Source organism: Zingiber officinale, chromosome 9B (assembly GCF_018446385.1).
Source record: "Zingiber officinale cultivar Zhangliang chromosome 9B, Zo_v1.1, whole genome shotgun sequence".
Taxonomy (NCBI): domain Eukaryota; kingdom Viridiplantae; phylum Streptophyta; class Magnoliopsida; order Zingiberales; family Zingiberaceae; genus Zingiber; species Zingiber officinale.
Window position 1 is genome coordinate 110,138,995 of NC_056003.1, and position 12,640 is coordinate 110,151,634.

The 12,640-nt window shown below is 44.3% G+C and overlaps 2 protein-coding genes across 2 annotated transcripts; both read right to left on the minus strand.

The window, feature by feature from the left end:
* Positions 1–376: 376 nt before the first annotated feature.
* On the minus strand, positions 377–3,750 carry LOC122023290 (programmed cell death 6-interacting protein-like). The gene is made up of 3 exons (XM_042581350.1): positions 3,741–3,750; positions 2,789–3,008; positions 377–1,214 (listed from the first exon to the last, which is right to left on the minus strand). The coding sequence occupies exons 1-3, from the start codon at positions 3,748–3,750 to the stop codon at positions 377–379; spliced, it is 1,068 nt and encodes a 355-aa protein (XP_042437284.1).
* Positions 3,751–11,597: 7,847 nt separating this feature from the next.
* LOC122025144 (transcription factor MYB105-like) lies at positions 11,598–12,629 on the minus strand. Its single transcript, XM_042583910.1, has 2 exons — positions 12,363–12,629; positions 11,598–12,270 (listed from the first exon to the last, which is right to left on the minus strand). Exons 1-2 carry the CDS (start codon positions 12,541–12,543, stop codon positions 11,885–11,887), a joined length of 567 nt encoding a protein of 188 aa, XP_042439844.1. The 5' UTR covers positions 12,544–12,629; the 3' UTR covers positions 11,598–11,884.
* Between the last annotated feature and the right edge of the window lie 11 nt (positions 12,630–12,640).

Genomic DNA, 12,640 nt, shown 5'->3' on the forward strand with positions numbered 1-12,640 from the left:
GTACGAGGGTCATCATGAGGTTGCCTCGGGAAAGCGCGCTACTGTAGTACAAAGCGTTTGAGATCTCCGCACATTTTCTCTCTCCTACCTTAGTCCTGGTTTGCCAAAGTTTGGAGGGAGAACCCCGTTAGGGAGCCAGCTCGGGAAATTAAACAACTAGAAGCCCAGGTCAGGGGCGCCAGTCGGAATGCCATCATGGGCAAAACAGATCTGGGGTCTGGGAACAAGTAAAATAGAGAATTTTAAAGATAGAGGATCGCCGAGGAGTTTCCTAAGTTTAAGCAAGTTCGGATAAAAGCAGACCGATGGATTTCATAAGTTTAAACAACTTCGAATAAAAGCAGATCTGGAATATTTACACATTAAAAGTTTTACATTATGGCTGAGGCTCTGTAGGAGGTATATCCCTCGGGGGAGGAACAGGAACAGCCAGAAAGTCATCGTCTGCAATGAAGGATGGGAAGGCTTCATCAGGAAGTTCTCGCATCAGGCGATCCCTATCCAGGAAGTCGTTTAAGGGGGTAGAGCGAAGAAGTCCTTGTTCAAACAACTGGGGCACAACACCCATGCCCCCGTAGCAGAGCATCCGATCGATTAGATCACCTATCTTCTTCTGGAAGAGCGGAGACTCAACGTAGGAAATTCTATAGGCTCTAAGACGATCATTTTCGCCTGACCTGTACTCCACCAGCTCTACCTTTACTTTGTCTGCAGCTGCCAGAGCCAGCGCATTCTCCTGCTTGAGGGTAGAAGCCTTCGCCTGGACTTTGAGAAGATCTGCCTGAAGAGACTTGATAGTAGCCTGGTCCAGATCCCGTTGAGCCTGGAGAGCTTTTTCCCGGTCAGCACTTGCGGCCAGGTCTGCTCGTGCAACTCCTAGGTCTTTCTGCAAGGCTTTATTAGACTCCTGGAGTGCCTTCAGATCCGCAGAGAAAGCGACCAGCTCTGACTCTTTCTCCTCCAACTCTGTCGCCAACTGGTGATGACGCTGACCCTTTGAGTTCAATTTTGAATCACTGGTCTTCAGGGCCGCTTGTAATTCCTTTATATTTTCGGATGATACCTGAGCCAGATTCCTAGCTGACCGAGCGGACTCCCCTACAGAGTGAAGATAAGAATCCAGAAGGTCATCCACAGTCAGAGGGTCGAGCAGATCGCGGGGAGTGAGGGACAACTCCAATTCTTGAACCTGAGCCCTTAGTGACTCGGATCTCCTGCGGAATTTAACACGTTCGATCCAAATCACCTAGGTTATTAATTTCATTAAATATTAGTTTCCAAAATTGGCTCCCAGTACTGACGTGGCGAGACACATGACCTTCTTGGATATTGGAACAACCACCACCGACTAGACAAAGCCTTTTAAGGAAAGTTAATATTTAATTTCCTTAAATAACTTTAGGTCAACCGAAAAGAACAATCAAATCACAAGGAAAAGAAAAAAATACAAAAGAACACAACATCGAAAACAAAATTCGAATACTAGAATCGAATGCCTCTTGTATTTGGTATTATTTCCAAAAATAACTAGCATGATGCGGAAAGGAAAAATACTAGTTATACCTTTTAGAAAAACCTCTTGATCTTCTACCGTATTCCTCTTCTAACCTCGGACGTTGTGTGGGCAACGATCTTCCAAGATGAGGACCACCAATACACCTTCTTCTCCCCCTTGCAAGGTTCGGCCAAGTCAATAGCTCCTCCAAGGATGAAGAGAAAAACACCACCAATGCTCCAAGGGATAAAGCTTTCTCTCCTTCTCCAAGCTTGAATCCGGCCACCACTTGATCTCCTAGAGGAAGAGAAGGTTCGGCCACAACAAGGAGAAGAGTGAACTTGAAGGGGTCGGCCACACCAAGGAAGAAGAGAGGAAGAAGAATAATAAAAGTTGTGTGTCATGAAGGCACCCCAACCCCCTCTTTTATATTCCTTAGCTTTGGCAAATAAGGAAATTTAATTATAATAAAATTTCCTTAACTTTCCTTGACATGAATTAATTGAGAAAAATAAAATAAAATTTCCCAATTAACCTTGTAATGGCCGGCCACCTCATGGAGATCAAACAAGACAACTTTTAATCAACAATTAAAAATTCCTTATTTGTCTTCGGAAATTTTTAAAAAATAAAATTTCCCTTTAAAATCTCTTCATGGTTGATAAAAAGAAATTTCTATAATTTTAATTTTTCAACATGTGAATAATTTACAAAGAGAAAAAATAAAATATCTTTCCTATCTACAAATAAGGAAAGAGATCTAATCTCTTTTCTTAATCTTTTGTAGAAGAGATATTTTAATTTTAATTCTCTCCAATAAATTATATCTTCCACATAAGAAAATTTTAAAATTAAAATTCTTTTAAATTTAATGGGGGACGGCCACCTAAGCTTGGGTTCAAGCTAGGGCCGACCACCCATGAATCAAGGCTTGGCCGGCCCTAGCTTGATTCACAAGCTAGCTTGGCCGGCCCCTACATCATGGGTATGAAGGTGGATATAGGTGGGTATAGTACTCTATAAATAAGAGGCTACGATAGGGACCGAGAGGAGGAATTGGTTTTGGTCTCCCGATAAAATTAAGCATCCCGTGTTCGCCCCGAACACACAACTTAATTTTATTAATAATAATTCATTCCACTAGAGAACTATTATTGAACTACCGCACCAATCCCAAATTATATTTTTGGGCTCTTTCTTATTATGAGTGTGTTAGTTTCCCTATGTTTAAGATGTCGAATGTCCACTAATTAAGTGAGGCGCGGGCGCTTATCTAGAGGTGGAGAAAGAGGCCGCTCCTCCGCGATGGGCTCCAGGGCTGCAGAGCTAGCTTCTAGGAGGACAACTTCCAGAAGAAGTTGGCTGGAGGACTCTGCTGGCTCCGTTGCTGTTTCCTGGGAGGAAGTAGTCGAGGGAACAGCGAGGCCTCTTGCGATTTCCTCGCCCATAGCCTTCAAAACATTGCTGGGCAGCCTTCTTGATTCACGCGAATAGGCCCAGAACATAGCAGCCTCTGCAAAGCAAGAAGTAAATACCTCAGTTAGCGAAGACCAGCAGAAGGAAAAACAAAGTCTTACCGAATGGAGCTCCTATATCTGAGGGGATCGGGCTGAGTCCAAAAAAGTGTAAAAAGCCTTCTCGCAATATTATAGACAGGAGAAGGCGGACGCCCTTTATTTCTCTGAAGACGTATGGCAGATAGGTAGATGCTTATGCTCTGGTAATTCAAAAGGTGAGGGAAGGCTGGAACGCCAGTTGGTCGGCCAGGATACCAACTCAGGCAGTCTGATGAAGAAGAAGCGGGACTTCCAACCCTTATTGGAGGAGGGCATATCAGGGAAAAATTTACACCCGACCCTGGATTGCACCATGATCACGCCAGGCTCAGATCGTTTCAGAGAATAGAAGTGGTGGAAGAGTTGTGCGGTTAAAGGAACCTGGTATACCCTACAGAGGATGACCATGCCAGAGATATCACGAATGACATTGGGAGTAAACTGTGAAAGTGGAATACTAAAATATTGCCTCAAGGAAGAAAAATTTGGATGAAGAGGAAAGCGGAGACCTCCCAAAAGTTGGTCCTTAAAGAAAGTTACAAAGCCTAGGGGAGGGGAAGAAGGGTGTTCATCCGGTCGGGGAGCTCGCAGTTGATAGTCTTCGGTAAGGTGCAAGTTAGTACTGATCTGGAACAGGTCGCCATCATCCAAGTCTGAAATATAATACGAATACTAGAGTACCTCATTACCTTTAGCCATGAGGGAACTGAGGGAGATGAAGAGGAGAAGAAGTGTTCACAAGAAACAAACATGGAAGGAAGACTTAACAGGAAGAGCAAAAAGAAGTGAAAGAGTCGAAAGAAGCACGAACGATGAGAAGAAGACAGCGGACAACCTTTAGGGTTTATAAAGCCAAACCCCTAGGAAGCATCGAAAGGAGGGAATGTATAATAATTTAAGTCTTCAGATCTAGGGTCGCGTGCCAAAAGGCGCTAATCAGCCACAGTGGCAAGAAAGGTTAGTGCGGCACGCGTCACTCTCCTATGGAAGGTATTAAAAAGGTATTAATGATGGATGTGACAAGCCAATCATGAAAAAAGATTTTCGTACGGCATTATTCTGGCACAAGAAGATCATACGTCAGAAGGAAAGACGGTCATGCGGTTACCTCGGGAAAAACAAAGAAAATCCATACGTAAGGGTTATGTGGCCACCTCGGGAAAGAGGGAGGAAAATGAAGAAAAGCAAGAATTTGAATTTGGCGCTCCATGAGATTTAAAATAAACAAATGACTGAGCTAATTAAAGTTTGTATGAGATATTTGCAGGAAATATCTGAGGTCGCGCACAATTGGCTAGACACTCAAGATGTGGCACCAGGGCGGGTATTTTGGGGATAATCCTCAAGCTAATCCTCAAATATCAAAGTCAATTCCTGGATCAGCCCCCAAAGAACTTCTTACTGACCTTTCCAGGTCGGTGTCCCAGACTCTCGCCCCAGTGCGAGTTATAAGTGAGCATGCTCTCACGCCCAATGACCGTCCAGGTTGGGTCCCAGACTATCATCCCAGTGCGAGTTATAAGTGAGCTATGCTCTCACACCCAACGACCGTCCAGGTCGGGTCCCAGACTCTCGCCCTAGTGCGAGTTATAAGTGAGCATGCTCTCACGCCCAACGACCTTTCCAGGTCGGGTCCCAGACTCTCGCCTCAGTGCGAGTTATAAGTGAGCATGCTCTCACGTCCAACGACCTTTCTACCTTTCTAGGTCGGTGTCCCAGACTCTCGCCCCAGTGCGAGTTATAAGTGAGCATGCTCTCACACCCAACGACCTTTCCAGGTCGGGTCCCAGACTCTCGCCCCAGTGCGAGTTATAAGTGAGCATGCTCTCACACCTAACAACCTTTCCGGGTCGATGTCCCAGACTCTCGCCCCAGTGCGAGTTATAAGTAAGCATGCTCTCACGCTCAACGACCTTCTAGGTCGGGTCCCAGACTCTTGCCCCAGTGCGAGTTATAAGTGAGCATGCTCTCACGCCCAACGACCTTTCCAGGTCGATGTCCCAGACTCTCGCCCTAGTACGAGTTATAAGTGAGCATGCTCTCACGCCCAACGACCTTTCCAGGTCGGTGTCCCAGACTCTTACCCCAGTACGAGTTATAAGTGAGCATGCTCTCACGCCCAACGACTTTTCCAGGTCAGGTCCCAAAAACTCGCCTCAGTGTGAGTTATAAGTGAGCATGCTCTCACGCCCAACGACCTTTCAAGGTCGGTGTCCTAGACTCTCGCTCCAGTTCGAGTTATAAGTGAGTATGCTCTCACGCCCAACGACCTTTCTAGGTCGGTGTCCCAGACTCTCTCCCAGTGAGAGTTATAAGTGAACATGCTCTCACACCCAACGACCTTCCAGGTCGGGTCCTAGACTCTCGTCTCAGTGCGAATTATAAGTGAGCATGCTCTCACGCCCAACGACCTTTTCAGGTCGGTGTCCCAGACTCTCGCCCCAGTGCGAGTTATAAGTGAGCATGCTCTCACGCCCAACGACCTTCCAGGTCGGGTCCTAGACTCTCGCCTCAGTGCGAGTTATAAGTGAGCATGCTCTCACGCCCAACGACCTTTTCAGGTCGGTGTCCCAGACTCTCGTCCCAGTGCGAGTTATAAGTGAGCATGCTCTCACGCCCAACGACCTTTCCAGGTCGTTGCCCCAGACTCTCGCCCCAGTGCGAGTTATAAGTGAGCATGCTCTCATGTCCAACGACCTTCCAGGTCGGGTCCCAGACTCTTGCCTCAGTGCGAGTTTTAAGTGAACTTACTCTCACGACTAATGACTTTCTCGGTAAGTATTTCCTACTCTCACCTCAATGTGAAGCCGCGAGGTATACTTTCATGCTCAACAGATCTGTAGCCACACTTCTATTGCCAATATGAGATGCAAGCAGGCGGGTCCGTATGAACCATGACTTCCCACCCCTTATGGTAAGAAAAAAGTGTGGTAAGTAAATTGTCCTTTATAAATTATCTTTTCTAGCAAATTCTCTTGGGGACATTCGCATATGGAACATGATAATTGGAAAGACAAGGAAATACAGACCCACAACTCAATAGGCAGATAAGGCAGAGAACAAGGTTTATTTAAAAAGTTGGGCAACATTTGTCAAGGGTTCACACTATTACAAGAACAAGACGCCTGGTTCCTTTTCATCAGATGAGCCTGCACTTGAGCCAGTTCTTCCTTGATGCGTTGGATGCTGCTTTGCAGATGGGTGATGGTTTCATCTTTGATCCGATTTTCCTCTTGCAGGAGGGTTTCAGTATCCTCATGTTTCAGTTTCAGATAGGCAATAAAATGAGTCTGACTCCTCAGGTCTGAATAAGCCTTATGCTTGAGAGCTACCTCGGCTCGAGTTCTAGATTTAGCCGCTAGCCAGAGTTCTTCCATTTCCCGACGGAGAGAGGACTGAAGGTCCCTACTCTGTGTCATTTCAAGTAGAGCCTCATCTCTGTGAGTTAGCGACTGGGTCAAATGAGCGAGTTGATGACGCAGAGAAGATACCTCATCTGATTCATGAGTACCAAGGGAGCCTGAGGAAAGTAAAGGTAACAGTATACGCGCCCCCTCTTTTAAAGGAGGGGAATGTGAAGAGTTAACTTCGGAACATGTGAGGATATTTGGAAAATAGTGTGGCATTTATGGGAAAATAGCAGGATCGAGGATAGTGGAGTAAACGCGCAAGCAATAAAGACTCAATTAGGAAGGGTGATAACTTCTGAGTAGGATATCGGGAAAAGGGCCAGCAGCCAAAGAGACACAAAGGCTAGGTCAGGTAAGAATGAGACTTGGGTCTAGTTAGTCGGACTGGAGCCTCCTTCGACTAGACTTGAGGGGGAGGCTTGTGATACGGCGCAAGATAGTAGGGTCGGACAGCCGACGTGGTCGGAAGTCAAGCCACGGGGCGGTCAGAAGTCAAGCTCATGAGGCAGTCAAAAGTCAAGCTCACGTGGCGGTCAAAAGTCAAGCCTACGTGAAGGTCAAAAGTCAGGCCTACGTGGTGTTTAAAGGGCCAGGTTATAGGATAGTCCTGGTCAGGCATAAGTGGCATTCCGGAGTTAGGCCTACGTGTCGAGTAGGAACTTGGAAGCCAAGGATTATGTAACACTCCACCCTCCTCACTACTAGACTGTGAGGGTAGAGCGCTACTTGACTACTAACTATACTTTAATTAAAATTGTTCGCATGAAAATATCTATACTTAAAACTCAAAACATGCAATTAACTGGCAGCGGAAGACTAAATAAACAATTTCAATAGTCTAAATACATAGCAATCTTAATAAATTTCTGAACTATGTCCCAAGGCTTCTATAGTCCAGACATCACACATCCATCCGCACCTCATTGTCGTCTTCCTTTGCTATATCTTTTCCTTTCCTTTATCTGCAGTAAGAGGAAAATGCATCTATAAGCAAAATTGCTTAGTAAGCGCTATCTAACTCACAAAACTTGAGTATGCATGTAAGCTGAAAGAAATCTAGAAACTGAATGCTCATCTAATAGCATAGCATACTGAAATACTAAACATGTAAGCAAATCTAAACAACATGTCAATATATAAGAAAACTAAACTTGCTGAATTTTAAACTTATGTGAAGCTTATTTCTTTTGTTTAAAAACTTATACTTTAATACTTCAAAATAATAATCAACTTCTCTTGGGCCCAGGCGTAGTACCATCTTATGCGCGTTCCCTAATAGGTTGGGGTAGCGAGCCACCAATTCTAAAAGAGCAGACCTTGGTCTACCAGGGCCAAGACCTCGGAATTGGACACCTGGATTTGTTTAACGACAACCTCGGAAGTCGGGTACTAGCCTCTTAAAAAAAGTAAAATACTCGTTATCTTTTATTACTTCTAATATATAATGCCTCGGCATTTTAATAAGCATCTTGTGTGCCAAAATCCCTAAAGTCTTAACTTTGGGATCTACTTAAGGCCTTGACATTTTTCTTTCTTTTCTTTACCTTGCTTATACTTGTTAATACCTCTATTAAAAAGATGTCTCATACAAAACTGCACTAAAATGCTTATTAACTCTGCACCGAAATGCTTAACAGAATTGCATGGAAATACTTAATAAAACTGTACTGAAATGCTTATTGAAACTGCACTAAAACTAAATCTGCATACAAGCTTAATCAAATCTGCCTACAAACTTAATCAAAATTCTGCACTATAAATTTAATCAAAATTCTGCACTATAAGCTTAATCAAATCTGCCTACAAACTTAATCAAAATTCTGCACTATAAGCTTAATCAAAATTCTGCACTATAAGCTTAATTAAATCTGTACTATAAGCTCCACAAAAAATCTGCACTACAAGTTCCACCAAAAATCTGCACTATAAGCTCTAAAGAAATCTGCTCTAAAGAAATCTGCATTTTGGATCTTCCAATGCTAAACCATCAAAAATCTGAAAGTAAAGTTTCCATCCTTAATTTCCGTCATCAACATTTGATCATCATCTTTTCTGAATATAATATTTCCTTAAATTTATGCATTCTCTTCCCATAAATTAATCAATATGATATCTGTCTCATGCTCATTGCATAACAAAACAATTTACTCTTTTCCAAATCTAAATGAACCAAATTTAGTTTCATGGCAGCAGCACCAATCAAACAATAAGGAATAAACTAAACCACATATTCAAATTAATTAAAACCTCTTCTCATCTTCTTTATGAAACTCACGGCAGGAAATCTCTTCAAAATCATCAATCTTTGCGGCATGCGTCGGAAATCAAGAACACATGAATCCGAAACTACTCTACTGCAGGTGAGGAAGCACTTACCTTGCTTCTTGGACTCATAACCGAACAAGAAGGGCTTCTAGGACCTTGGTCGGTCGCCGGAGACGATGCCCTAACTCCCTTTTGTTTTCTGCCCGAGCTCCGCCGTCGCACGCAGAAGAGAAGGAGAGAATGGTTTAGGTCACCGGAAAACAGAGCATCAACTTATCCCTTTTTATAATTTAATATTTATGTTAACTCCTTAAATAAAATTTTCTATCTTTTCTAAACAGATCCGTCTGCTTGGATTCTTGGTCCGCCGGATTCACCGAAACCTCTGACCAGGTCAGAGGTCGCGGGTTCGATTCCTCAGCCGCCCCTTTTATTCCTATTTATTTTCTGTTTCCTATTACCTATTACTTAAATAAATTTCATTCCCCTTTTTAATCGGCAACGCTCGCTGCGACACTTGGTCAGCTGCGCTTTGCTAAATCTTGACCGGGTCAGAGGTCGCGGGTTCGATTCCTCAGCCGCTCCTTTTTATTTCAATTTATTTCCTATTCCTCAACTACTGCTTAAATAGATTTTTGCTCCTTCTTTAATCAGCAACGCCCGTTGGTACACTTGGTCAGCCGGATTCGTTTAAAAGTTGGCTTAGCCGGAGGTCTCCGGTTCGATTCTTGGCTTGGACATTATTTTTGTCGAAACTTCTTTCGTTTAGTAAAAATACTAAACGACCTCCAAAAATTACATAAAAATACTCTAAAAATTTCTAAAAATCTCTAGAATTTTTCTAAAGCATTTCTAAATATTTTTACGTACTATTAGGACTTGAAATGAGGAATTTTGGGTCGTTACAGATTACATGGCAGGATTTATAGACTTGCGGCGTAAGATACACGGACCAAAGCGTACAGGTCGGAATATGCAAGCCAAGGGTTACAGGTCAGGACTAATAGACTTGCGACGCAGGATACACAGACCAAAGCGTACAGGTCAGAATATGCAAGCCAAGGATTACAGGTCAGGAATTATGGACTTGCGGCGCAGGATACACAGACCAAGGCGTACAGGTCGGAATATGCAAACCAAGGATTACAGGTCAGGAATTATAGACTTGCAGTGCAGGATACACAGACCAAAGCGTACATGTCGGAATATGCAATCCAAGGATTACAAGTCAGGAATTATGGACTTGCGGCGCAGGATACACAGACCCAAGCGTACAGGTCGGAATATGCAAGCCAAGGATTACAGGTTAGGACTTATAGACTTGCGGCGCAGGATACACAGACCAAAGCGTACAGGTCGGAATATGCAAGCCAAGGATTACAAGTCAGGAATTATACACTTGCAGTGCAGGATACACAGACCAAAGCGTACAGGTCGAAATATGCAAGCCAAGGATTACAAGTCAGGAATTATAGACTTGCGGCGCAGGATACACGGACCAAAGCGTATAGATCGAAATATGCAAGCCAAGGATTATAGGGCAGGACTTATAGATTTGCGGAATGGGATACATGGACCTAGGCATACAGGTCGGGAAACGCAAACCAAGGCTTGCAGAGCAGGATATGCGGATCAAAGGCATACAGGTCGAGATATGTGGACTAGGGCTTACAGGCCGGGATCTACAGGACAAGATATGCAGAACAGGATACACGAACTAAAGACGTACAAGCCAGGATATGCGGACGAAGGCTTACAGGTCAGGAGAAAATATAGAACAGGGTTGTGCAAGGCGGTAGGCGCAGGTCTGGATCTACTGAGATAGACCGAATAGCAAATGCAGGGTGGGGCGTACAGATCTGGATTTGTGGTACAACAAACACAAGCTAGGGATTGCCCCAGTGAATGCGGGTTTGGGCCTACAGGTCAAGATTTACAAGTACGAAGACCCAGTCTAAGGTTAACAGATCAGAGCGGACAGGCATTACACGACAATCAAGACAGAGAATCGTAACAATCCGTCAGAGAATAATCACCACCTGTCAGGGAATATGCTAACGGTCTGTGACTCGTTGCCTCCTGATCCCTCCTCAGACCTATAGAAAGATGTCACGTGTCATTCACCGTCAGACAAATCCTGACACCCGACATTCCCTGACACTCGTCAGACTCCAGAAGCATCCACTGCCATATAAAAAGTGAGGCTTTGTCTCTGTGTAGGTACGCTTACTCGTCTTTTCATTATCGTCTTTTACTTTTCGTCCTTTCACTATGCTTCTGGGGAAAAAATACCTGACTTGAACGTCGGAGGGTCTGACCCGAGGACTCTTTCCCTGATTCTTGGTCTCTAACGCAGAGGTGACTTGTCTGAGTGTGCGCAGAGCCCTCGCGTCGTCATCCTCGTCATCACCCCCCTCATCCGCTCGTGAGAACCCTTCCGGTAGGTGCCAGATCAACCAGGCGCTTCCACGACTTTCCGTCAACACCGACGATAGCGCGACTAGCCTCTGTCCGACTCAGCTTCCGGACGGAATCGGGAACGTCTATTATGATTAGGCTAATTCGATCAATTGATGATCTTCCCAGCCTAGCAGAATGGAGCACCGAGTCGAAAAGAGCAGAACCTTTAGGATTGCGATAATGCTCGACTAAGTGTCTTAGAACTAAGAAAAGTGGAACCAATCCATAGAGGTTGCAGAATCCTATCGGTAACAAGTTTCCAAGTCTGAGAGGAATTCTAGTTTCTGACCGGCGTTTGACCACCTCATCACTAAAAGGGTTGACAATCTGATCCTGAGTTTTTTAATATCATCCGCATCATTTATATTTTGAATTAATTAATTTATTATACCAATTACAGATAGTTTTCGTGGCTACGCGCCAGGCGGACCTATAACTCACCCCACGAAAAGGACAACAGATAAGATGGCACTGGAAGCGTCCACACAAGTCATATTTGTAACCTTGGCTGCTTCCAAAAAAGCTCGAGTTGGTAGCCTTATGGTAGAGACCAGACCATGTGATCAATGCAGATCAAGGCAAGCATGGAAAGCTGTTCTTCGGTGGATCAAATTTGGAATGAAAGAGGCTTCATCAAATAAGACAAAGGAATCTTAAAACAGATGCACAAATATAATTGTGTATAGTTCTCTCTTCCTTCAACTGTCTCCTACTCCAAGAAAATCTATGAATGGAGGTGATGCATTACGCTCGAAGCAGCTGCGCTCTTCATTTCTTTCAGTGCATGAAACTTCTGATGACGCTGATTGTGATATATAGCTTCTAATGGTGGGTTCAGATTTCTTAAACCTCCGTTTCCTGTAGCCATCAGGCTGCACCTCTCTCCACTTCCTCGCCTCGAGCAAATGCCAATGGTTCTTGATTGCATTATCAGTCCGACCGGGAAAGAGGCAGGAGATCATAGCCCACTTGTTGCCGTACAATCCCTGAGCTACAATTAGCTTCTCGTCCTCTTTCTCGGTGAACGCGGTTCGGTCGATGCTCGGATCGAGCTGGTTGAACCATCTCAGCCTGCAACTCTTCCCTTAATTGAACACACAAGATCATGTGACTCGAGATAAAATAAGATATATCCAAGTAATATCAGCCTCAACATAAACTTAAATTATACCGTACCTGACCTTCCTTGCAGCTGAGCAGCTATGAGATTCCAGTTCTGAGGGCCATGGAGTAGCACCAGATCTCTTAGCCTGCAGTCCTCCTGAGGCATCCAGTGAGCTCTTCTAGCACACAGTTTGGTCTCATGACCACATTCATTTGACCTCTCTCCTGACCTGTTACTGGAAACTGGACTCATTCTGACAATACTGGACAGATATATGGGAATTTACAGGGGGATTTAGTGAAAGAGATTGTGCATGAGATCTCTCAAGGAAAAGGTCTTTGGCTATCAA

Bases quoted from the DNA above. Each gene is read 5' to 3' on its own strand.
- LOC122023290 (XM_042581350.1), bottom strand. The intron at 1,215-2,788 runs GCCTCTTTCTCC...TAAATTCCGCAG, and splicing joins GAGCCCATCGCGGAGGAGCG to GAGATCCGAGTCACTAAGGG.
- LOC122025144 (XM_042583910.1), bottom strand. From the start codon at position 12,543: ATGAGTCCAGTTTCCAGTAACAGGTCAGGAGAGAGGTCAAATGAATGT. The intron at 12,271-12,362 runs GTACGGTATAAT...TGTTCAATTAAG, and splicing joins TCAGCTGCAAGGAAGGTCAG to GGAAGAGTTGCAGGCTGAGA.